The sequence below is a fragment of the Solea solea genome, chromosome 13, assembly GCF_958295425.1.
Source record: "Solea solea chromosome 13, fSolSol10.1, whole genome shotgun sequence".
Lineage (NCBI taxonomy): Eukaryota > Metazoa > Chordata > Actinopteri > Pleuronectiformes > Soleidae > Solea > Solea solea.
The window spans coordinates 24008984-24035923 of record NC_081146.1 but is presented as its reverse complement, the minus strand read 5'-3'; the positions used below and the strand labels follow the sequence as shown (position 1 = coordinate 24035923).

The following is a 26940-nucleotide window of genomic DNA, read 5'->3' as shown; positions in this document are numbered from 1 at the left end:
TGCAGCGAGGTCAGGTGAGACACTTTTTGGCAGCAGTGCTATGGACAATACATTTATGTTTGAGTGAGTTCTGTGTTTCCACCTTCTTTAATGTGAATATGTTCTAGTTATTTGTGACATTTCAGGTCTTGGATCTCATCATTTGGAGGTTTGGGAGACAATTAAACATCAATTAATCGAGAAAATTGTCACAAATAATTGTAATCTGTGCAATCTTTTTAAAGCAACAAAATGAAAAAAAAAAAAAAAATCAGAGAATTCTAGCAGGGTTTCTCAACTGTGGTCCTGTAGGGACCCACTGCACCGCATTGTTTAGATGTTTCCCAGCTCCAACACACCTGATTCAAATAAATGGGCTGTTATTTGGCTTTTGCAGAGTTTGCTGATGAGTGTGACCATTTGAATCAGGTGTTTTTGGAGCAGGGAAACATAAAACAAGCAGTGCAGTGGGTCCTACAGGACCAGGATTGAGAAACCATTGGCTTAGCGTAAGTATTTTTATCCTGGGTCCTCATTTAAAAACCATTACATGTGTTGTCAGGATACCAACAACGATCCAAACAAGCAATTACGAGTGTTACTGAGTGAGTGAAGGAGCTGCAGAGACTCATTCACTGCCGGGCAGAAGCGTTGTATGGGTCAAAGGAACCCCGGCACACATGAGGACCAGTGTGTTTAGTCGTGATTCTGTGATAACACAAGCTTGGACTTGCGTGTGTCTCAGTAACTGTGCGTGTGTGTGCATGTGTGCGTGTGTGTGTTGCAGCTGCACTTGTACATCAGGCCAATTCAATTAGAGCGGGAGATGAATGTTTGGACCTTTAGGCCTCTGCGGTAAAACACGCGACCTTTGAAGTGCTGTTCACTGACCTCAGCTCAGCCTGACACGCAGTTTCTCTCGCTCTTTCCCACACACACACACAGAAAAATACTGACCTGCACAACAGCAGAACAAAAGTGGAGCTGATAACGTGTGACTTACTGCTTTGACTGGAGTTCCAGTGTTGTACATTAGTGATACATAGAGTGATGTTGATGTCATGGTGCACATATGCCAAAAAAACCCAAAAACCTGCTAATCTGCTGACTGAGCTGCAGTAACGGCCATTTATTTATGCTAATGAGGCAGATAATAAACCCATTGTCTCTAAAAACGTTTTTCTCGCTGGTCGAAAAACTTTAATCCTGGATTTAAAAGGATTTTATCAACTTCAGTGGGAATGTAGAGTTAAAACCTGGACTTGTCTTTGCATAATAGGCGACATAATAAAACATGGTCATTTTATTTCATGGAGAAAAACAAAACAAAAAGTGTTTAATTTATAAATTAAACTCAAGATGTAAGCATTAGATAAAAATATACTGAATTTGTGTTCTTGTTTCTTCTTTTTAAAGAAATGGCTGAAAAAAAAGCCATAAAAAACCCATATCGGTCGACCACTAATTTTTACGTTAATTCCGTCTTTGCCTGCTCTATTTGTTTGCTTTATTTCATGTTTCTGGTGCCATTAGCATTCATTTTACTTACTTTTTGTAACCCGGGACAGCGTGCAGTATCATTTATTTCATTAATTAAATCATCTAATCGATCGATTTCAAGTAAAAAACAGGGATCCAAATAATGATTCTTCTATTTGTGATAGTACTTTCGCTGATGACCACCCTCTACTGGTATAATACACAGTTAACAAAGCATGTGACGTCCAGAGAAATTTACGTTTTTCATCGGTTACATTTTTAATGGCAATAAACCAACTCATGGTTCATCATTAACGTTCCCTGCAGATTAAACACTGTAAAAAAACAGTCGCAGAGTCGTGTGTCGTACTCCCATTAACAATCTGATGGGTTACTGAAATTTGTGCAAATTGAGCAAATGTGTTCTGTTACATTTTATTTACGTTACCCGACAATGACAAAAAAATAAACAACAGGAAACTTGTGTTACAAACTAGAGGAATTCATACAAAGTTCACTTTAATTCAGAGAGTAAAAGCCAACGTCTGCTGCTTTGATTTATTTTTGAACTTGCGAGTCTCAAATGAATGTTGTACATTTGTGACGCATATTTCCTCCTATTGGGGGTAAATTCTTGTCTTTTGCTGCAGTTATGCAATCGGAGGCGACTCGGATTGAAAAAATTTTCAGTGTGAGAAACTTGTTTCTGAAGTTCTTGAAGTTCAGTCGGTCCGGACTGTGACACAAGGCGCTGTTTTTGATACATTACATGCCACGGCACATTTATTGTGGCTAAATTAGACACTGTGCCGACCAAATTGGTTTAATATCTCTATGTAAGTGCTTTACAAGGCAGTCAGCATATTTCTTCTATTGAAGATATCCGTGGCATCTCCGGTGCTGGCTCTCACGTCCCCCTGAATGATGGAACTCTCACAGTGTTTGCATCGTAAATCGCTCCTTCCTCTGGCCCTGATCACCATATTTGGAGGAACAGATGATTGGAAAGGCCAAAGGGAGGGAGAGAAGAAGCGAGGGAACGTGTGTGTGTGTGTGTGTCAGAGAAACAAGAATACAGACGCAGAAGAGAAGGTGTTAATATTCAGACTGTTTATCATATTAAAGGAGAGAAAGAGAGGGTGGGAGAGAGTGATTGAGAGAAAAGAGGTCAAGAAACTGTCAGAGGGAAAATGAAAGAGAGAACAAGAGAAAGAAGAAAAGAGTGAGGAGGCGCAAGAGAGGCGGAGAGTGAGTCACAATCATGCAACTGCCGCCAGTATGGAAACGACTGAGGCGAGCCAGGTCGGATTTACTGCTGTGTGTGTGTGTGTGTGTGTGTGTGTCCACGCACATGTGTGTGTCCTGCAGCTTGATGTAATTAAGCGAAGCTTTGAGCAGCAACAACAGTTCATATCCATTTTAGATTTTCATGATCACATCATGGAAACACACACACATACACACACAGAGTGAGGATTAGGGGGTGTATTAAGGATAACTTCCATGGCAAACAGTGTGGGGTTGTGGGATCGGGGCCAGAGGTCAAACACACAGAAGATTTATTTCTGCTGAGGAGGCCAGGACGACACACACACACGCACACACACGCACACACACACTCAGTTTGTTTTTGCCAAAGGTAGTCTGGCCTGACATAGTTCACACACACACACAGATTTGTTTTAGGCATAAGTCATCTTATTGTATCTGCTTACTGACCATACACACACACATACTGTAAACAATGACATCACAGTGTCTGCATCGTTATCAGGCTCAAATTCCACAGCATGCTTTTATTTTGAAAGAGAAGACAATAGCAAAATGGTACGAGCCAGATCAGAGTTTCTGCGAGATTTCCTGCAGCTGAAAAAAAAAACACCCAACAGTCGTCACAGTCATGAGGTCACATGGTTTGGTATGATATATAAAGCATAAAAAGACATTAAAGATAAGGTCAAATTAAAGGTGGTCTATCAGTGTTCTGGCCTCAAGAAGCTTCATCAGATGTAGATTTTAACAAACAGCAGCAGTTTAAAATCGTGGAAAAGCTTCTTGTCTTCATATGAAAACTCTGATTTAAAAAGTCAGATTCTACGTTTTAACTGATCTGAATATTGTTACGAATATTGTTAATGTTTCCAAAAAAATATAAAAAATATTAACAGACGGATGGATAGATAGATTCTGTAGAGACAAACCCATGCGTCCCGTCCAGATCAGATATTGAAGTGCTCTCCCTGCAAAGTAAACAGCACATTATAGTAACTGCAGTTGCGGGACACATCTGCACGCGGGTAATTGCAGTTTACGGCGTGGCGAGTCCTCTCCTGGGAGTTTGTTTTACTGGGGCTTTGGTTTCACTCATAACCACGCGTCCACGCTGATGAACTGAAAGCAGCCGCTCGTTATGAACCGTGAGCACCGTCTGATTTACCGACAGCAGAGACGCAAATTTGATGAGCAAACATAAAAGCTCCAAATGATGTGTTAGTGGGGGACATAAAAATAATTGTTCTGGACAGTACACACACACACACACACACACATATGCATACTGTATTGTCAGGAATGTTCCTGCTGCAGAATTTTACCGTAAGTCGATGTTTGTGAGCTCGTCTTAAAAACACGATTCATTTGTTTTTGGCCTAAACTCTGGAAAAAGGAGCTGCTTCCCCAGAGACGGAGATGCAAAAAACCAAAAAACATGTAAACATTATCACCACAGTTTGATTTTGTTGAATTCTTCTGATTCTGATTCTTGGCACACGAATTCAGGAGAATCTGCAAAACGCTTTGTATCGTATTGGCTTTTTGTCCATGCAGAACCCGGTGTTTAAAATCTCTAAATGCCACCCATGCGTGTTCGTGTATACAAACAACTATGCAACATCGGGAGGGAGATGATGTCATAGCTCCTCCCCTCTCTGTCTTGCTCTTTCCTTCAGTGGCACCATCTTCTTGTGTTTGTGTTTGTGGATTCTTTTTTAGCTTTCTTGTTGTTTGAAGTTCTTCAGATTTTAGCTTTGAATGTTTCATTTGTTTCATCTGCCTGTATTTTATTTATTTGTATTGTAAGGTGACCTTAAGTGTTTTGAAAGGCGCCCTTAAGTAAGATGGTTTAACCCTCATATGACCATCATGATAATCAGGCCGCCTGGATTTATTTTGATTTTAATGTTCAGTGAGTGAGTGCTTCTGACATTTGGCAGTTGTTGAACCGTTTAGGAATTACGGTACTGAGAAGTGTTTGCACGGTCATTGCGCAGAAGTCCTGAGGGGCTACCGTAATGACAAGTATATTTGTGCAAAGCTCTATTTCTCTGCTTTCCGGCATCCATCCATTCGTCTGGCGTAGCGCTAAAGGTGGGGTCACACCCTGGACAGATCGCCAGTCCATCGATTTTGAATTTTCCCAGTACGCATGCCAGAGCCTGTCAGCGATGACGGGATGGTAACAGAAGGGTCTATGGGGAAATGAGCTTCAACTTCTCACATGGATTTACAACATCAGTAAACAGTTACTAGTGTCAGGTCTTCTAAATAGAACATGATGTCAGTTTTTTTTATAAATTATGTTCCCATTTATTGGAAAATAGACAATAAATATTACACATGTGAGTGGACACCTGTGTGATGGACAGCTGGTGTTGTCCACTAAACGCCTGATTGCAGGTTCCTGTCATGGCGGTGATTAAATCATGAATCTTGAGGCTTCAAAAACAGGACCTTGCTGTTTGTCTGTGGTTGTTAGGATGAAGGTTATCACATTTCCCTGTGCACGGTGAGAGCTGGTGTGGTGATGTTTTATTGTTGGACTCTGAGCAGCATTTCTCAAAAACTAAGCGATGGATCTGGATGAAATGTTCTGGTCCGGGGAGAATATGATTGGATTGTGGTGGTGATCCTGACACATTGAACAGTTATTAACCTTGTGAGATAGGTTAGTGAAACTGAGTGGCCGTGAGTTTCTCTAGTTTAAGTTGATTTGTTCTTAATGAGGCACAGCAGAGCTCTGGATCCCTCCGGGGTGGAAGTCTAGGGAAAACAAACACGTGACGTGCAAAAATACAAACACATGTGTGTCGCAGATGAAGGTGGGCTGGATTTTGCACGATCACTATCTTTTTTTGTTTGTTTATTCGTATCCTAACATGCTCTAAAGTAGCAGCACAGTTGAAATTAAATCAATCAAATCAGGGTTGATGTTTGTTTTTTTTGCCCTCAGCGTGAACCGTGGTGATCTGTTTTAATGAGACAGTAACTTTTATTCAGCAAAGAAACTCTTTGCTGGCCACATGGTGGAACAGTGGCTAGTCTTGTTCTCCTCATATCCATGCAGGTTCTCTCCGGGTTCTCCAGCTTCCTATCGCAATCCAAAAACATTCAGGTTTAGGTTGATTGGACACTCTAAATTGACCATAGGTGTGAATGTGAAAGTGATGGACCTGTGATGGATCTGTGACCTCTGCGTTTCATCCTATCTCAGCTGGGATTGACTCCAGCGCTCTGTGACCCTCAAGTGGAGGATGAGTGAGTAAAAAAACACAGAAACCGTGTTGAACTCTCTCTCCTGACCTTCAAAGACCTTCTTCTCCTCATGTTCACCTCGTTCTCAGTGCTGCACACTCTGCTGCTCATTTAAATATGCACTAACAACGATTTAAATATGCATTACTGTCACTCCACATCAAGCTTTTCTGTTCCGCCCTTCAGCTTCTTCTATATCCAAAACAACATGTGCTTTCCCTTTGCAAAGAGACGTGCAGTTAGATACAGTTTGAATCCTAGAAATCACAGTCAGGGGTTTATTTTTTGGGCCCTCAGTAAAATCTACAAAAATGTTTCTTAACTCTCGGTGAAGGGGGAGGATTATAGACGCAGAAATGATGCACTGTCTCAAAGATGACTAGAATTACAGTTAATTATTTTTGCACATACATCAAATGAAGGCGCTTTTCCATTATATATAATATATCTTTTTAACAAACTGATTCTAATGATTCAGTTACACCCGAAGAAAACTGCTTTGACCGCCGCTAGTTTGTACGTTTCTATGTCGCGTATAAAACGACGTCGCTGCAGTCTCGTGCAGCTACGGCAACCCCGCCCACATTGAGGAGGTACCATGAAGTCATGGAAAACGGAGCAAACCGTGTAGTCAAGTTGTGCCGTGCTACAACTGTAGCCGGACACAAATGCCAACGCTATGAAACAATATCAAGTGGAATCGTTTCACCAATCGCACGTATAGATTCCCAGGTTTTGAGCCAAATCAAGTGTTTGTAGAAGCATTTGTAGAAGTAGCCGTCACTGTCTGCTCTCTCCTCACTTACACTCTTGTGACCCGCGTGTCTTTAGCTTTGCTCCTGCACGTCGGTCGCCTCTCTCCTGCTGTTTTACCCTCCATTACTCCTCATCAAAAGCAGCAGGAGGGTTTTTATTAGGGGGCGGCTAATGCCCCGATTGCCCGCGTCAGTCGCTGTTTGCAAGCTAAATTAAAGTCTCCCTCTCCTCTCGCTCTTCTTTGTTTGACTCTCGCTGTCTCGCCCCCAGTGAGCCGAGTTAATCAGGTGAATGTTGAGGGGATTTTCACTGAGCTCACAGTAATGTGGCTCAAGATGCTTGTGACTCTGCTCTGAAGTGCAGCCACAGTGATGGAGAAAATGATGGGGGGGGTGGGGACTGCTGCAGGACCCAGTGGGAAAATCTATGTGATGTGTGTGTGTGTGTGTTATTTTACACAGATTGTTATTTTTCTAATTTGAAAAATCTGCTCTGTGCTGCTGTCCTGGATCCATTCACGGGCGTTTCAAGAGAATACAGGTGGCCATCAGGCAGCCCCGGGGCTGAACAATTAATTATTTTCAAATTGAAAATGATGAATTGGGGAAAAGCAATTAGTGCATCGTAAAAAGCTGTAATTGAAAGAATCCCTGCGTTAGTTCAAGGACGCTCCTTCTCGTTGGTTACTTGCAAAGCTTTGCCGCCACCAACCGAGCCTCCACCTTCCTACATAAGAGTCTCAAACTAAATAAACGGGTTCAAAAGTTCTCTAGTACGCCGTGTTTCCTGCGTTGCGCTGATTGGTCAATTCAGAGAGTATCTAAACTGAGTGGAGCCGTCAATGTTAAATCTAACTGTTGCAATAAATGGTTTAATTGTGACTGAAATGATCAATGTTTGGATGAGAAACTAACTAACCTGCACGTGTTCACATCTGTACATTGTTTTGACACAACGTTGCAGTGTTGTAATGTAACAAAGTACAAATACTTTGTGACAAAATTCATGTATATGTACTTTTAATTTGTTATTTGTATTTCTAGCAACTTTTACTTTCACTCCACTACATTTATATATAACTATATCTTTGTTACTCGTTACTACCAAATAAAATCAGAAGAAGAGTTGGTATTATGGTCTGTATTTATATAGAGCTTTACTAGTCTATCGTTCCATTCAGCCATTCACATGCTTCAACATGGGGTTAAGTGTCTTTGCTCAAGGACACGTATAGATTAGCAGAGCCAGGAATTTACTTTTTATACTTAAATTCAGTAAATGTCATATACTTTAAGAGTTTTCATGTAAGTAATATTATTAAAAAGTCATTTTCTGGTAAGTGCTTTACTTAAGCATCCCTTTAAGGTACTTTATACAAGACTGCAAAGGCGTTAATGTTTCCATGGTGTCCTGTCGCCATTTCAATATCTGTCAGCAAATATAGTCACAATTAAGCTTTTATTTCCCCTTAATTGTTCAAATCATTTGAATACAATCATCATCATATGTTTGTCCGTCTCCTTGATTTATGACCAAGTAGCAAACAAAAACTAATGACTGGAGTAATTCACTTGTCTCCAGGTCATTCACTGCTGAACTTCTCACTGCTGCACATGTTTGTGCAGCTGTGTTAGTAGAGCGGCCAATAGGAGGCGCCGTCTTTGTCTGAACTGCCCTCTGATTGGTCTAAACCTTCTAAAGTCTCTCTCTCTCTCTCTCTCTCAGATCACTTCATTCATATTATCCTGAGCAGTTATTATGCAGTTATTGATAAATAACATCACACACAAACATTGTCTATCCCAGCTTTAAATAAAGCTCAGCCTCTCGGAAGCTTTTGTCCGGGTTTATAATTGTGTGGGTTTTTTTTGGATAACAGTGGAGATCTATGGCGGAGAGGAACAAGTCACATCAGGCTGAGGTTAGAACAGGTCAGTTCAGCTCTGGGTTTTGTTTTCCGAAAACATTTTCTCATAATAAACTGACCGAACGGTTACCTTTGACTGCTGCGTTTTCCTTCTGATGTCAGAGAGAGAGAGAGAGAGAGAAATCAGTTGCACAATCTGAAAGCAGAGACATGATTCAGCTGGAGGCGCAGGCACAGGCGGGGGGAGACTGGAGGAGGGAGGGAGGGAGGGAGAGGAGGGGAGGTAAAGAGTCAGTGAATAATAAAAAAGAGATTTTCAAGAGGACAAGCAGCGAAGGAGAGCGGAGGGAGAGCAGAGGGAGAGAGAGAGAGAAGAAGAAATGGCCACTCTGTGATGGAATGGGGCATGTCATGTCAGTTTGCGGCTCAGCTGGGTTGCCGTGACGACCGGCACATCCTCACCACAGCTGAGCCGCAAACTGTATCCTTCAACCATCAACCCCCCCGCATCCCTCCACCAACCCTGACTTGCACATGAACCTCCTCTTGGTGACGCGCAGAGGTGCAGAGCAGCTGGAGTCTCACACACCTTAAGACCTGGTTTTAGGGTTAGAATTGGGTTTAGGTTATGGTTAGGCACTTATTTGGGATGGTTAAGGTGAGGGTCACGGGCTATGAGGTGTCCTCACTAAGATATAACATGTTTGTGTCCGTCTGAATGTGTGTTTACTTGTTAGGAGCTACTGGGTTTGTTTTCAGGACCAGTAGTCCTAATACGGCCAAAAAAACCTGGTCCTAATTTCTGAGTAACTGGTTACGTTAAGTTAAGGTTATGGATAAGGCTTTAGATAGACTGATGGAATGATATGCAGCGTCCATAAAAGTATTGACCAAAAAACATCGCGAGTGATGACATTTTAAAGAATGTGAGGACATTTTTGGTTCTCACATTCTGTCACACCTTAAAAGAGCCCTGGTTTTAGGATTAGAATTGGGTTTAGGTTACGGTTGGGGTTAAAGTTAAGGTTAGGCACTTAGTTGGGATGGTTAAGGTTAGGGTTGGGGTTAAGGTTAAGGTTAGGCACTTAGTTGTGATGGTTAGGGTTGGGGTTAAGGTTAAGGTTAGGCACTTAGTTGGGATGGTTAAGGTTAGAGTTGGGGTTAAGGTTAAGGTTAAGTTTAGGCACTTAGTTGGGATGGTTAAGGTTAGGGTTGGGGTTAAGGTTAAGGTTAGGCACTTAGTTGTGATGGTTAGGGTTGGGGTTAAGGTTAAGGTTAGGCACTTAGTTGGGATGGTTAAGGTTAGAGTTGGGGTTAAGGTTAAGGTTAAGTTTAGGCACTTAGTTGGGATGGTTAAGGTTAGGGTTGGGGTTAAGGTTAAGTTTAGGCACTTAGTTGGGATGGTTACACTGACCTTGTCAGGACCAGAAATCCTCACCGACACTAAAACCTGGTCCAAACTGGTTAAGTTAAGGGCTAAGGTTTGATTTGCGGTTAAGTTAGGTTAAGTTAAGGTTAGGGTTAGGCAGGTTAAGGTAAGGGATAAGGCTTTGGATAGGCTGTCCCAATGAGTTGAAGTCTATGAAGAGTCCTTAAAAGATTGATTTGAATGCAGTATGTGTGTGTGTGTGTTTACAGTCACCAACCACTTTATTAGGAACACGTGTAATACAACTGTCCAATCAGCAAACCATCTTTATTTTAATATCTGGACAAATTGTCTCCCGTGGACACTGAGTCGTGATAATGCACAGTCACATGTTTTTCACATTTTTCCACTCGTGAGACAGTGAGGCGGCGGCGGCGTCGCTCAGCAGCGTTGTTGCCTCGTTAAGCGGTGAGATAGATTTGTGCCAGCAGAATGAAGACGGAGCCATCTGTCCATCGTTTACGTCCCCGGGCGTAAACGATCACGTTCTCTGCCAATCGGCCACAGAGAGAGAGAGAGTGTGAGCACATCCATGTGTGTTTGCGTTAGATCTTTGAGGCGCACGTGTCTTTAATCTCTGTGTGTGTTTGTGTGCGATGACATTGAACATGTTTAAAAACCAGGAAGTCGCTCCCCAGGGGGCGTTTTTTTTTTTCCTTTCACGTTCTATTTTCAGAAACACAAAGTGATGCCATTATCCCGTTTGAATAAAGCTTCTTTCGAAACCTGCCGGCGACTTTTCAGTCCTGCTAACGCACCTGCGGTCAAATATTTCACAATAACGCTCGAGATTTATGTAACAGGCAACATCAGTGCAGCCGTTGCCAGAAATATAACATATTTCTATATTTCTTTGGCTTTCTTTTCTGCTATCTGATGAAAAAATATATAAATCATTTTAATAATTAAAAAAATGATGCTCAACTCAAATGAACATTACTGAGAGCAAAAATGTAAAACATTACCTGAAATATTATATATACATATATGTATATGTATATATATATATATATATACATATATAGATATACAGTATATATATATCTATATATACTGTATATCTATATATGTATATGTATCTATATACATATACATGTATATGTATATGTATCTATATAGATATACAGTATATATATATCTATATATGTATATGTATCTATATACATATATAGCTATAGATATAAATATATTTTATGTATAAATATATATATATGCTTTCTTTTCTGCTATCTGATGAAATATAACTAAAGTAATAATAAAAAATGAGGCACATAATAGCTTAACTCAAATAAACACTCATTAAACAGCACTTATGGTCTGCGTTAAAGACTAAACTGGATGAAATACCACAGTAAAGGTCAAGTTTCTGAGGGCAAAAATGTGAAAAAAAAAAAAAAAAAGTGATAACTGCCTGATAAATTAATAATAGTCAGCCAAAAAACTGACACTCAAGTCAGTCGGAGCATCTCAAATATTCTCTGGGATGTGTTTTTATGTGTTCAACACTTAACAATCTTCTGCCATAATTTATCAGCTATTTTCCTCTAAATTGGATCATATTTGACTAACGTGCTAATGAAGAAGACCTAAAATTAGACATTGAGAACATTAACTCCTCAGGAAAATGTTCTTTTTATTTCCTGATCAGCTTCACTGGCAAACTACATAAAATCGTATGTCCTAATCGTCCTCTCTGTCCTCTCTGTCCTCTCTGTCCTCTCCTCCTCAGATGCAACGTCCAGGATTACATCTGGCACAAGGGCGCCCGCTGCGAGTCGGTGGTGACCGAGTTCCAGGTGATGTGTCTGGCCGTGGGCGCCTCGGCCCTGGTGCTGCTGCTGCTCTTCATGATCGTCGTCTGCTTCGCCAAGAAGCTCCACGTGCTCAAGACGGAGAACAAGAAGCTGCGCAAGCGCAGGTGAGGCGCCGCCGCCAGTCTGAGACGAGCAGAAAAACCAAAAATTAACTAATACCAAATCCATGACAACCTTTGTTTAGTATATAATGTATATACTCTTTATATTTAGTTTTAGTAAAACGGATTTTAGAGAAAAAGAATCCAAAAAGTATAGATTCATGTAAGGATGAGAACTTAAAGCTGATATGGTTAGATATGAATATGTATAGAGGCCATTATAGGAGCTATATACCGCACTTAATGCAGAAATATTCTTAAAAAACCCTTGTAAGACAAAATATTATTACATAAATTAAGATATCAACTATCGTGAGTCTGTATAAACAGTGACATAAAACCCTTTGTAAGAAAATGTGACATGTGTATAAGGAGGGAAATTATGTTAAGAGCACTAAAAAAAAACTGTGATATTTATATTTATATGTATTAATACGTCCTATATTTAATTTGGATAGCAGTTGGGCTGCAACGATTATTGGATTATTAAACCATTCTGTCAACATTTGACAACAATTTTGATAAAGAATTAAAGAATAAAAAACAGTTTTCTGATTTTTCAGCTTTTAAATGTGAATATTTTATGGTTTATTTGCTCCATATGACAAAGAAATCAATGAAAATGATATAATTTTGGTTTGTGGACAAAGCAAAACATCGTCAATTTGAGGTTTGGGAAAAGCTGATCGAGATTTTTGGATTTTCTGACATTTTATGAACCCAAACATGCAATTGATTGATCTAGATTAGAAGATAATCAACACATTATGAAAATAATCATTAGTTGCAGCCCTAATGTAGAACAAGCAAATTGCAGCCTTTAGGATTTGTCATTTGCATTTTCATTTGAAAATGATTTAATGTTCAGCCCTTAAACGATGACTTTAGTGCCTTGCTCGGTGGCAACGAGACCCGGCGTCTGCCGCGTGTGAACCCTGCGGTTCCACGCCGAGAGTCTGAGAGTCGGCCACGATACATTAACCCTCATCAATTTTAATGACTGGAGCAGAACGCTTTATTTGTGTGTGTGGCTGACTGACGCTGACGCTGGGCCAAAACTGCTGCCCCCGCTGGTGATCAGCGTAAAGTTTAGAGAGTGACAGAGGCAGACTGGTCGATGGAGAGAGAGAGAGAGCCCGAGAAACAACAGCTTTAAAGGGACAGTTCAGTTTTAGTTCAGCGCGATGGCATTGACACATCATCCATACGGACTCTCCCAAACACACCAGTGAACACGCTGACAACTAAACAATAAACTCCCTGCCTTTATCTCATCATGAAACTAAAGTGTATGAACTATGTTTCTCCTGCACCAAAGTCCATGGAGAAAACCAGTGATTTCACATCACAGAACACGGAAGTGTCATGTTATGACTTTGACGTCTGAAATCCAGTGTTTGGATTTGCTAAACTGGCACAAACTCACCACATGAGGCAGCAGTAGACCAGAATCTCCTGTGCCCATGTGAGCTAAAAACGCTGATTTTCTCTGTGACTTTGGTGTGGGAGAGTGAGCGGCTTTAAGGCCAATAAAGGGCCATGTCACTGGCGAGATAAACGTACTGAGAGTATATAAAAGAGTCTGTGTCAGTACCTCGTATCACTATGTCTCCAGTGTCGCCTCTGCATTTACAATGCTTTACATAGATAGAGAGAAGGAGAGTGGGGAGGATGAGGAGGGTCTGCTAGACAGAGAGGAGGGATATTGGGTCGGGGGGGGGGGGAAGGGCGACAATGACAGTGAACACAGACAAGGACAGTCTGGTGGAGGGGGGTTGGACGTATGTGTGAGAAAACGGTGAGCGAATGAGGGATGCAGGAGAGGAACTGAAGGAGAAATAAACTGCTATCAAAAGTGTTTTTCAGTGAATCACTGCAGTCATTTCCTGAGGAGTTAGTGAAGAAGAGGAAAAGCTCCTCATATCTGTTTTTTGTCTGCAATGGGACAAGATAGAATTAGCGAAGTCAGAGGTGTTTGATGTGTAATAATGTCTCGTTTCATGCGATGTGGACGGTTCAAGGGACCGAATCAAAGATGTAAAAGCGTAACCACGGCGACAGTGTCCGTGTTCTTCATTGGTGTTTGTCTTCTGGTGTGTTTTTGGTTATAGTGAATCACCTTTTTACTTCATTTAACCCTTTAAAACACTTATCCTCAAAATGTCCGTGCTTATTTTAACCATAAAAGGGGCCACAAACTGTCCTGTGAGTAAAGTGCTTTTTGCCCATTTTTTCCAGAATAACTTTCAATATCTGGCAGTTATTTACGATTTTCCGCATGCTAAAATAGTGCATTAACTACTTAAATTGAAGAAAAACAAAATGGTTACACTGTAGTTGTACATGAACACCAGATTTTGCGTGTTTGAATTTGAAACACATTATTTAAAATAGCTTTTGTTTTTTTTGTCTCAATGTGCAAAAAAAGGCCAAAAAAAAGGAAACTTATGTACAGGCGTTTTTTCCAACTCTCTCCTCTCTGGTGACAAACACGCTGATTTGCCAGTGAAATTACCGTAGTAAGCACACAACGGTGTAACTTAAGAGTTTATAATTAGTTTAATTCTAGTTTGTCTTTTTCAAAAGATCATTGTGTACGTTGACGATACCCTAATGTTTGCAGATGCCTGCGTAAAAACCCTTAAAGCTCCATTCTTTCCATTTGAAATACGCGACGAGATGGACAGAGCATTAAACTGCAGGAGGAGAGAATGAGACTGAATATAAAACAGCTCGTCTCTGCATCGCTTTGCCTTTGCTCTATCGTGTTTTAGCGGTGATCTCCCTAGCAACAGAGCCGCTGCTGTGGATGAGCAGCAGCAGCAGCAGCAGCAGCCGCAGCCGCGCCGCGATGCAAATGTGAAGCAGAGGAACCTCAGTCTGTCTCCATCGCTGAGACACTGGGGACGGTTGCCATGGTAGTCATGGCGGAGGAGGGAGATTATCATGGCGAGGCAGACGTGTGGTCAGGAACAGCTGTGATGCCAGAGAGCAGAAATAATACATTTAAAAAAAATAGAGAAAAGGGTGATGTCATTGGTTCTCTGGATTCAGCTGAAAGTAGGGCAGTGTGAACAGGATAGGGGTGGAGGGGGGAGTCGGGGGGAGGCGTGGTTGACCTACATACAGCTGTGCGACCTGCGGTGTGTGTGCATGTGTGTGTGTGTAGCAGCAGGGTGCAGTATTAAAGAGACAACAGCCTCATCAAGTGGTCGGCAAGAAGACATCGAAAAGGAGTGAAGAGGAGGAGGAGGAGGAGGTGACAGAGGAAGGAGGACAGGTTGAAATGGAGGAGGATGAAGGAGAAACGTGTGCAGGAGGAGAGGAGAGGAGAGAAGAAAGAGGACGACTGCAGAGAAGAAAGCTCAGCATGACATGTTCAGTGTGTGTGTGTGTGGCATAAACACTGACCTTGTCAGGACCAGTCGTCCTCACAGAGACCAAAACCTGGTCCCCGATAAGGCAAGAACCTCATTTCTGAGGAACCGGTTGTTAAATAAAGGGCTAAGATTTGCATTGTGGTATAGGTTAAGGTTATGGATATGGTCCTCAGAAGAATAGCTGCACAGACGTGTGTGTGTGTGTGTGTGTGTGTGTGTGTGTGTGTGATTGCACTGCTGATAAGGCTCATGAATGCATGAGACTCACACACTTCTCCATCTGTTGTTGGTAAGTGCTGCAGTCGCAGTGTTTCTCTGCCGCAGTTCAGATCAGACCCAACATCCTGGTCACGAGAGAGAGAACAGCGATAAGCGTCCGTGTAGGCGTGAGGAAGAAGAGGAGGAGGAGAGATCAGATTACGCAGGCTGAAGTGACTCCTATCCAACAATCGATCTAGTTTCACTTTTATTGAACAGATATTAAGTCGTCAGTTCAGTTAAAATTCGATGGAGCGACGCCACACGTCACCACCACAACTATATGTTCTACGGCACAGATATGAACTTTAGAGAAGACGTAAATGTGTTTGTGTCGTAGAGAGAACAGTGGAAAATAGAAGAATTAAACAAGAATTCATTGTAATTTTGATTTGAAAGCAAACACTTCTTCAGAATCAGAGATTCATTACGAGATAAAGTTTACACAAATATTTATCCTATAATTTATATATGTGTATATATATATATATATGCATATATACTGTACATATATATATTTTTAGACATTTAATCACATATATTTATATTACACTGAATATTAATTTAAAAATACACAACATTGACATATTATTATAAGCCTCCTTCAATTCCAAGCCTGATTATTTATGTTACACCTGAATTTTACCATTTTTATAGGCAATTTCATTGAAAATTCAAATAAATACACAGAGTAACATCTAAAATTAAAAGTATCTGTAAGACTGTGATAATATACCTTATTAACTGCTAGAATATAAACATGACTTTTAGTCTTTTTAGGGTACACAGTATATTGAGGGATTTAAAATGTCTCGTCACTGTTCTGTGAGAAGCACAAACCTCTTAAAAGACCTTTCTTTCACTTGAATAGTAAGTTTTAATGCATTTAATCAGAATTGTAAAAGGATGTGGCTGGTAATCTGAACATTAGTCTTAGCGACTGCGAGGATTTCCGTTTAAATGACAAAGTGTCTCGTCTTTTGTGTCAAAGCAGAGTGAGAGGTCCAAAGCTGGTTTTGGTGACGGTGGAACAGATTTCTCCGTCAGTCTCCATCTCGTCTCTGACGATCATGAAATATAAATTTGAAAGTTGGTGTGTGTGGATCACAGAGAGAGAGAGAGATCACAGCCTTGTTAACTGTGAATATGACAGCGGAGTGAGAGGGAACATGATATTGGAGGGCAGCGGCGGCGGCTGCTGCTGCTTTAAACGTTCAATGCAGGCGAGGGGGCGCCAAATGACAGCCATTTCCTATATGAGAGGGAACTTCTGACTTTCAACTCAAAATTCTGAGTTTGAAGTCAGAATTCTGAGGATAAAGTTAGAAATTCTGACTTTATAGTCAGAAATTCTGAGAATAAAGAAATAATTTTGAGTTTAAAGTCAGGATTTTGTTGTGTTTTTCCTGAGTATTTTCTTCTGTCTGTGGAGCTGCTTCTTCTATTATTTCTATTATATAAACCTTACATACGGCATTGATAATTAAAATTTTTGTTATTTACTTGCAGTCCTGAACAGAAAAAATTACTATTATTAGTGGATAAATGTTATGCTTGATTTATTTCCCAACCACACTGCCTTGGTTAGTTAGTCTGATTTAAAATAATGAGTTTAATCTCAGTCTTATTAATATGTTAACAGGTATTTTAAAGTCCAGTTCAATCTTTTACAGCTTAAGTTTCTTTCTTTCCCTCCAAAACTCAACATCTGTCAACTTTTACTGAGCATGTTTTGTTTTGCAGTTTGTCAGTGCCGATATATTTTATATAATAATTTAATTTATAATAAGAATGTGTGCAAACGTTGTCTCTGCTGGATTCTGTCAAAGATTAAATGTGTGTCACGAGTGAAACCTCCGTAGAAACTCTAAAATAATAACCAGGTAACCCAAATTTACAAAAACGTTGTTGCATCACAGATAAAATGTTTGTCTCAATCTAACGCTGCTTTCTTGCTGTTTTTTTTTCCTCCCCCTCCTTTTTTCTCTCTCACGATGATCCCTTCTTTTCTTCAACAATGCAACAATTCTTCTTCCTCCTAATTCCCTCTCTTGTCTCTTTTTTCTGTCTCCCTCTGGTTCGACTTCTCTCCATTTGTCTTTTTGTCACCGTGCGATTCATCACCTGCAAACGTCGCTTCGTCCCGTCCCGTCGTCCCACTTCATCATTTCACCTCCTCCTCCTTTTCCGTCCTCTATCATCTCCAAATGTGCCATCTGCCGCTCACTCTCATTTTCAATATATTTGTCTTTTATTATTTTCATTATCTGTGCCTTTCTTATCTTCTCGACCTTCCCCGTCTCCTAAATCCCCAAATCCTCACTTCTGTCCTCTCCTCCCTGCAATACAATTCTTTCCTCTCCACTACGTGTCCAACTCTGTCTCCCAAACTTTCCCTTTTTGTTATTTCCTCACATCATCACATTGGTTTTCTTCCTCCTCCTCCCTCTTCACTCCCCTCCATCTGCCGACGCCCAGCAGTAAGTACCGGCCTTCATCGGAGCAGCACAATGATAATTTCTCGCTGTCCACCATCGCTGAGGGCTCCCACCCAAATGTAAGGAAACTGTGCGACACCCCTCCTAACGTCCCTCATGCCCGTGCATTGGCTTACTATGATAACATTATCTGTCAGGTAACGTGGTTCTTGCCTCTCTCTCTCTCTCTCACCCCCCCCCCCCCCCCATTTTGTTCTGCATCCCCCTCCCCCCTTCAAACCCTACCTGGACTCCCTGACTCTCCCACTGATGCATGGGCATGAGTATCGTCCAATACTCAGAGGTTTGAAGCGCTAAAGAAGGAAGAGGAGGAGGAGGAGGAAGAGGGTGAGGGGGGGGGGACAAATTATGAGGATGAATGGTGGGAGTTTTCTTAAGAGATAGGTGAACCGTAATAATGATGGTGTCCGTAGATCAGGGGTGTCAAACGTACGGCCCGCGGGCCAGAAACTGACGGCATGAGGCCAGAAACTGATGCCATACATACTCACGTGATCAATCCCAATCTAATCCAGTTGAATTTGTAATCCACTGTAGTTTTGAAAAGTGGATTACAAACGTTAAACCTTACGGTAACGTTAAAGCTGTAGTGCGCAACTTTAAGTGAATAAAAATAAAAACATTTTCAATATGTGGCGCCATAATTTTATAACAAATTCCGATATTATCTGATATTCTATTCTATTCTGTACATTCTATTATTTTATACTCTATTTTCTATGCTGTATGTTTAAATAGTTGTTTATCAAATTATTTTTTTTATTATTTTATTTTATTTTGCTTAGATAAAGGTTGAATAAAAAAATAATATATATAAATATATAGTTTTGTGGCTTATTGCTTATTGATCCTGGTATTTAAAAAAAAAAGTGACAGCTAAACAAAAGGAAATGATGACAGGAAATATAACGACATTTTTAACCATTTAAAAGCAGAATTGCGTGTTATAATGTCGACAAAACAACGTGCTGCTGATTTATTTAAAGACAGGACGCAGCATAAATCAGCTGGTGAGTCGCGGTACAAACACAGCCAAGGGTCAGAGGTTAAATTCCCGCTCAAACTGTGCACACTGAACATTTATGGACTGACCTCACGGCGCTGACTGCCCCGACTTTAACCTCAGCCCTTTTTATGCGAGAGAGAACTCCCACAGTCCTTTGCTGCGACCCCCACCTTCCTCCTCCCTCTTTCCCAGCTTCTAAAACCACCTCTGGCATTGGTACGTCATGGCATTGCCTGCTCTTTCGCTAGCATGCGCCATCCGGTGGCCATGTGAGCCACTGCAGCTCTGCTGTGTGCGAAATCTGTACTTTTTTTAACAGCATTTTTTCCCCCCCTGCTTTAATTGTTTATCCTGAAAAATGAAAATGAAAAAATGGCGGGAGAAGTGTGGGAGGGACTGTTGTGATTGGCGGGATTGATGTCGTAAACCAGGTAAGAGAATTTCACCATGAAATGGTCGGGGTCTATCAGGATAAACATCTGAGATGCAACGCCTCGCCGTCGCCTGCAGGCGGCAGCGGAGGGCCTCGCGGGCGCTTCACTAACGGCAGCATGCGTAGCTAGCAACGGCGGCGCTGTGTAGTTGTAGCAGCATGGGTAGTTTTGGCGCTACAACTGAGAGATCGAGTTTTGCTGTGTTTTCCTTTGAATTTTTGAAATGTATGTCTCTTTATCATGTGGTACCACCCTCTAACAACTCCATCAGTAGTTTTAGTCACCGGTTCAAGCGCTAGCAACTAGTTCTTTACCCGTTTTCCCTTCCCTTAACAGACAGAAGATGACAAAGCATTTATAAAAAACATCAATCATCCTCTTCCCAAAAGCATTTCTCAATCCCCACCCACATTTTACATCCCCTACAATCCCTGCTCATTCACTGCATTGGATAGTAGTTCAAATATTTCACATTGTTTGTTTTCAAGCACTTAAAGGCCCCAACTGGAGTTTCTGACCACTAGTGGTGCTATAGAGCAGAGTTTTGGGTGTAGGCTTTCTTTTGTGGAATTTATATTTTTAGGACAGTGCTCAGTGTTGTGCCATTACACAGATTCTTGGTAGAGGGCGCTAATGAACGCAAACAAAGCCTATTTATTTTTGAAGTAAAAGTATGAGCAACAGATACTTTCAATATGATCTTAAAGGTGCATTCACACCGAATGTTAAGAAGCAAGTTCTCACGTCATATGTTTTCTTCCAGGAAAAGAGAGGTTTCCACCATTTCTGTCCAAATCTTAACACCCATTGTCTTTTGCGACATTGCATCAAATTGAATCTTCTTCTGCTAAAATTAAAATATTTCATGTGGAATTTCATCGCACATAAAAGTTGCTTTGTGTTTCATGTAAATGTGGAGAAGGTAAAGATAATAAAAACTCTGTGCTGGGTTCAAAGACCTGGTTTAAGTTTGGATTTGACGCTGATGTTGGCAAAACACATTGAATCTCCTCTCATTTCCTTTTTTATATGTAATAACAGGCATATAGGAAAAAAACGTAGGAAACCTGTTAAAATGAGAGTCCTAAAGCAACGTTAAATGTCTTGTGTGTCTTATTTTCAGTTTGCTGTTGGTTATAGGCATTAAAAATGTAGTTGTCTGCACGCTCACTTCTCTCCGTCCATTTAGCGTAAAAACAAACAAAACAGAAATATTTCCAACTACCATTCAGCCCTTCACTTTTCTAACCCATTTTTCCAACCACATACCAAACTAAACTAGAAATACAGACTTCTCCAAAGCAAAAAAAAAAACACCCCCCTCCCCAAATATTCCTAAAACTCACAAACTCACTTCCAAACTAACAACCCGGTGCGGTGCAGAACCTCTCCACAAACCTCACTGCAGTTTATTTACCGCTTTAATGCCTGCAAACAAATGAGAAAACAGACGAGAGTGTGTGATGCTACACATCCAGCTGGGAGTATCAGCTGTCGTCTGACAGGAAGTCTCAATGCCTCCTCTGTCTCTCGCTCTCTCTCTTGCTACTTAATCTCTCTGTTTGGTCACTGATCTGTCGCTCCTCCTCTTGCTCGTCTTCAGTCTCTCTGTCCGTCTCTGTCTTCTTCTCTCTCTCTTTCTGATGACACCTTGAATGGTTTTGAGGAGTGATAACCCTTTGCCCCGTCCCCCTCCCCTCAGAAAACCATGAGCAGATACACCTGGGAGTGTAAGACCAAAGAGGAGTCCGACTGCGAGGTAAGACCAAAATCCCAAATATCAGACAGTCCTGCCGCCCTCCTCTTCCTCCTCCTCCTCCACCCTTCAACACCCCCGACCCCCCACCCCTCCTCACCTTCCCAAACAGCTGTGTCATTGTTACTGTGGCCCTGTCAGTCACTCTCTGTCAAGCTCTTAATCACAGTCTTACCTTGAGCTCCACCACACACAGTAAACACAAAAACTATCATCAGTGTGATCAGGCAGGGAAACATGCATTTATATATAATCAAATCTAATTACTCAAGTAAAATGTTGTTATGGAAACCCATTTCTGCCAGAAAAAAAAGAGGTAAAACTTGATAATAAAAATATCCTCAAAGTAAGTCAAAATTATGAGATAAAAAGTCATAATTATGAGATAACAATTGGAAATTATGAGAGAAAAAAGTCATAATTGTGAGATTAAACATGGAAATAATGAGATTTCAACTTTTTATCTCACAATTATCACTTTTTACCTCTTTTTTTCTGGCAGAAAGGGGCTTCCATATGTTGCTGACTTTGAAACAGATAAAATCTTGTGATACAGTTAAGACACAAAGGCCGCAGGTCATGATTATATTCATAATTGATTAATATATGGATTGTTTTCTGGATTCATTTGTTAGTTCTTTTGTCCATGAATTGGTCTAAAATGTGGATCACTGTTTACAAAACCTTGAAATGACGACATTCTCAAACGTCCTGATTCGTCCACAAACCAAAATTTATTCCGTTTTAATCATTTCTTTGTTAGAAAACAGAAAAGATTCACATTTGAGGAGCTGAAAAATCAAAGAACTTGTTTTCATTATAAGGGAAAACCCCCACATGGATTAATTTATTATGAAAATAGCTGACAATGATTATAGTTATCAATGAATCATTGATGAATCAGTTCTTAAAAGTGCAACCAGTCACTAGGGTTCTGCTCATGTTTCTGATCCAAAGTTACGTTAATTATTTACATATCTGCAGGCGGGTTATATTTCTGATTTTCCACAAGAGGAAGCTCGTGTACCACCACAGTTTGAGAAACATGGGACTAAACTAAACAAGGATGAGAGGTAAAACATTCTTAACCTATGAGTACAATTCTTACAAATCTTAGCCCTAAACTGAACCCATTCCTCAGAAGTGAGGTTCTGCCTCATTAGGACCAGGTTTTGGTCTCCGTGAGGACGACTGGTCCTGAAAAGGTCCAAAAAAAACACACACAGGCGCGCGCTCGCGTCCCTGCAGGAACAGAACAGTCTGTGTTCCACTGAACCTGATTGTCCTCAGTTTCTCCTCCGCAGTGATTCCAGACTCATTCTTTCCTCTACAACAAACACTCACACAATTTTTTCAATACTAAATAAATTCAGCAGAGGAAAATAAATTGAGCGGGCAGAGCTGCAGAGGATTGTATTTCCATCAGAATCAATCTGCTCTCACACAAACCATATTCTGTAACCATATTCCAGGCTTTTATCATCCTCTGACAAATTTTGAAAACAATTTTTATTGAAAAAGTTGGGGGTTTTGTATTAAAGATGAAGCTTAAGGAACTCACATGTTTTTTTGTTTTTTTTTTTAAAGTAAAAGGCCTTTATTTTGGAGAGGGAGTTCACCTGTCAGTCACTCAGCATCAGCTGTACTATTATATTTATTATTATTACTATGCTAAATTAATCAGCGTGCCACTCATCTGTGCTGTTATTAGGGCCCGAGGAACTTATTGTGTTCCTGTTGAGAGTGAGATCAGTGGCAACCTGTTCGCAGCCCTGGGACTCTATAGCGCCCCAAGAGGTCAGGCCATGGTCAGACAAAAGTCGTCGGATTGGGATCAAATTTGATGAGTTTGTTGGGCTTACTCCAAAGTTTCTTGAGGAATTTTTTAACGCGAAAGAAAGTGGCCAAAATTGCGTTAAATACTAAATTTTGGATTTTCTATCCTGTCTAAGTCGCACATAGTTGTTCCGATTTTTAACCAAACGTGGTGCAGTCATGATTCCAAACACATTTCTAATGTACTTCCATTAACTCCGCCCACCCAGCACTAAAATGGCAGGAAACACTTTTTAGTTCTAGTTTGGTGTGCTGTATGTAAATTCACTCAAACCAGCGTAAATCTGTTATTTGTGAAGACGATCATCTCAAGACATCATTTATTTAGTTAAGGACAAGATGGGTTTACATTGTAACACAAATGGACTTAAAACATGTTGGATTTATTAGTCATTTTTACATAAATCTCTTTCTTGATTGTTTGACTGAAAAACATCAACTTTATTAGTGTGTTTATGTTACAACTGCAACTGAAATGCAAAAATCTAAATATTAGGTTAAATGTGTCTTTAATCAGCACTCAGGTCTGAGTATAATAGACATTTGTTTATGTTTAAAAATGACACACGACAGCTTTATCGTGACAACTGAGCATCCACCCCACATTTACCTCTAAATGATCCCCACTTTTCTGCCGCTCACTTGCGTCGACGTGCAAAGCCCTCACCAAAAAACCATCTTTATCTTCATCATCATCAACATCATCATCATCATCATCATCATCATCAGAACCCCGTTTATCTCTGTTCCCACTTTCCCACCCCACACGACAAGTGACACCTCTATACGTTAAAGTCCTCGTGACTCTGTGCCTCCCACCCACTGCCTCCCCCACCTTTTCTTTTCCTCACCCATGCGTGACAACAATGAAATTTGCAACAGATAAACAAACAAACAAACAAAAAAAAAAAAAAAACATTTTCCAGTTTCACGCTGACGGGAGGACAGAGGGCCCCTACCCCGTCACCATGGAAGTGACGTATCCACACGTCCTGCCTGAAGTTACTATCTAGGCCGACAGCCAGCGGGTAAATGCTCTCACTGCTCTTCCTTTGCTCAAAAGTGCCATTGAATTCAAACGCAGACATTCAATTAGGGGGCGTGGTCTGGACTCAGTGTGTGTGTGTGTGTGTGTGTGTGAGGGTCAGTCAGTGTGTTTGGGTGCAGACAAGGCGGAGCAGGACGAACAGAGTCGATGATGTCGTACAATATTAATGGGGGATAAAAGGGCTGGAAAAAAGAGATCAATGCCCCCCCCCCCCTTCTCCCTCTGACCTTAATTAAAATCAAATGACTTTTTCTCTCTCCAGTGACTGTTTGGGTTCTGTATGACGGTGGTACCCACTCTTAAGTGGCCAGGACCGCTTTTTCTTTTTTCTTATTTATTTATTTATTTTTATTTTTATTTTGTAGAGGAAACAGGAGGAGATGCGTGATTCTGCATGAGCGATCGCTCACAGGGGTTAGTTTTCTGTTGCATGTGGATGTGCATGTGCTTCCTGGGTCAGGGGAGGGAGGGCGAGAGAGTCGCTCATGCAGTTCACCTCGATGTCTCCTCAAGCAAACACAGCAGGCCGGCCGAGCATGATGATGATGATGATGACGATGATGATGATGATGATGATGATGATGTTCAGACAGTGGAGAACTCCAAACCACGGACAATGCTTGACACTGAAGCTGAATCTGCTGTTTCCTTTTTTGGGATATTTTTGGGCATTTTGCTGCACTTTGTCCGTCTATAGAAGATCATACCAGGGTTTTATTCTCACTTATTTTACCTTTATAATATTTCAGCACATATACTATTCCACTCAAATCATATTAACTGTGCAACAACAATGCAAACGTGTTGCATGAGACACTGCAAGACCCTGGATTATGTTCAGTGCCAATGTTTTTCCTTCTTTCTATGAGATGTTTGTACGGGAAAATCTATCTATCTGCAAATATGCTATGTTTTTACTAAACTAAATCAAAACAATTTGCATCATTTACACTGCATGTGTCTGAGGATTTAGATTTAGGGAAACGAGCAGTAACAAATCTGCTCTCAGAGTCAAGCTCTGGTTCCAAAATGGGCTCCAAAGCTCCCGACATACACAAAATATCACATAATTGTCACTAGTTTTAAAGTTACTTATGATGTAATTGAAGTTTATTTATAGGTCATATCTTCAGGAGTTTACAATATGCATTTTTTTGTCTTATCGCATCAAAATAGACCATTTTTGTTCATTAAAATTAAGCCAAGCAAATGTTGAACTTTGACATGTTATTTCCAAATGTCACAAATTCAATTTGACTCAGATGTATGCAGCAGTAATGGGGGGAAAAGCAGCCTAAATGCTCTGTATTCTAAGGATCAACGCCTGGGGGGAGGGACAGTCTCATTATCTTAGTGTGATGAGAAATTAGACGAGCATGATTACATGTATTTTGAAAGTCTGGTTTTAGTCAGTTTTTTTTACTAATGCGTAAACTGCTGGCACTGAACGTAAGGTGTGGACATTTAAAAAAAAAAAATAATAATTGTTACTGTTTTTTTAACAAAAAAAACCAGTAACATTTGATTTGACCTGATGCCTGTAATTGTGGTGCTAACTGTACTTTGTACCCCTCCACCTCCACCTTCCACCTCCACCCCCTCCCCCCCGGGTAGGACGATCCTAATTCCCAGAACAAGCTGGAGGACGCGGTGAAGGCTCCGCCCAAGGAGGACGACTCCCTCAACATCCACAACTCTCTGACCCCCAAACACGAGAACCACAAGCTCCTGGGCGAGGAGAACTCGTCGGAGGTAAACTCACTGCAGAACAACATGATGTGAAAACAAAACAAAACACACAACAACAACAACAACAAGGTGCGCCGGCAACTGGAAGCCCCTCCCCCTAAAATATAAACCCCCTCCCCTTCCCTTTCCTGCTCTCCGTCTATGTCCGCTGCCGAGTGCACCTAACCGGTCAGCCAACCAACCAACAACCAGCCTGCCAACATACCAGCCAACCAACCCAGTCTGCAACCGTCTCTGACACGGCATCACTGCCACCAAGCGGCCCCGGCTGCCGAAAAACCAACACCACCACCACCACTGCTGTCACTGCCCAAGCTGAGAATAACCCCGCCTCCTGCCAGCCTCATCCTGCTGCTTCCCTGTAACCCCCACACCCCCACCTTACATCCACTCACTCCCCTGTTTTGCGGCCCCGTCCCCCTTAATGCTGTCACTCTACTGCCCCCTATCTCTCCTACCTACACACACACACACACACACACACTATAGACTGTATATAAAAGTGCACGTCATCTTCCGGTTTGAAAACAAACTCCCATTTTGAAGCTAAATCAAGTGAGAAATAATGAAATTTTTCCCCCCATTTTGGAGTAATGGTGCTTTTCCACGACACGGTTCTGGCACGGCACAAGATTCTCATAAATTTCCTTTGCTAAATGTTGGAGATTAACGTAATGTTTTCAGGGAAGTCTTTGTGCTCATGACATTTTAGTATCGGCTCAGCTCGCTTGGAACCTCGCAAGAGCAGGTACTAAAGAAAAAAGAACCAGGTACTATCATTAATGGAAAAGCAAAAAAAAGAGAAAGTGCCGAGTTGAGTTTTGCTTGAACTGTGTAGTGGAAAAGCGCCGTCTGTCCGTCGCCCCCTGGTGGTTAACTGCTACCTCCAAACCACTTCCAAACTGAAAGACTTTGTCCATTTTTATATATATATATATATCATCTATGACACACTATATATGATACGTACATGGAAAGCATACACATACAGTGAAAAGATTAAAAAAAAACATGAATAGC

At 41.1% G+C, this 26940-nt stretch overlaps 1 protein-coding gene across 11 annotated transcripts in view; it reads left to right on the top strand.

Moving 5' to 3' along the window:
- The window catches only part of cspg5a (chondroitin sulfate proteoglycan 5a), a 52795-nt gene extending 26185 nt beyond the window's left edge, over positions 1 to 26610 (top strand). The window contains exons 3-7 of one of the 11 annotated variants that reach the window (XM_058647316.1): positions 11770 to 11958; positions 18072 to 18150; positions 21234 to 21290; positions 24050 to 24151; positions 25786 to 25874. In XM_058647316.1, the coding sequence (XP_058503299.1) occupies positions 11770 to 11958; positions 18072 to 18150; positions 21234 to 21290; positions 24050 to 24136 (412 nt within the window). In that variant the 3' untranslated portion in view covers positions 24137 to 24151; positions 25786 to 25874. Of the gene's footprint in view, positions 1 to 11769; positions 11959 to 18071; positions 18229 to 21233; positions 21291 to 24049; positions 24152 to 25785 lie in introns of all 11 variants that reach the window. The other 10 variants (XM_058647313.1, XM_058647312.1, XM_058647306.1 and 7 more) reach the window with 10 other exon arrangements.
- Positions 26611 to 26940: the final 330 nt, after the last annotated feature.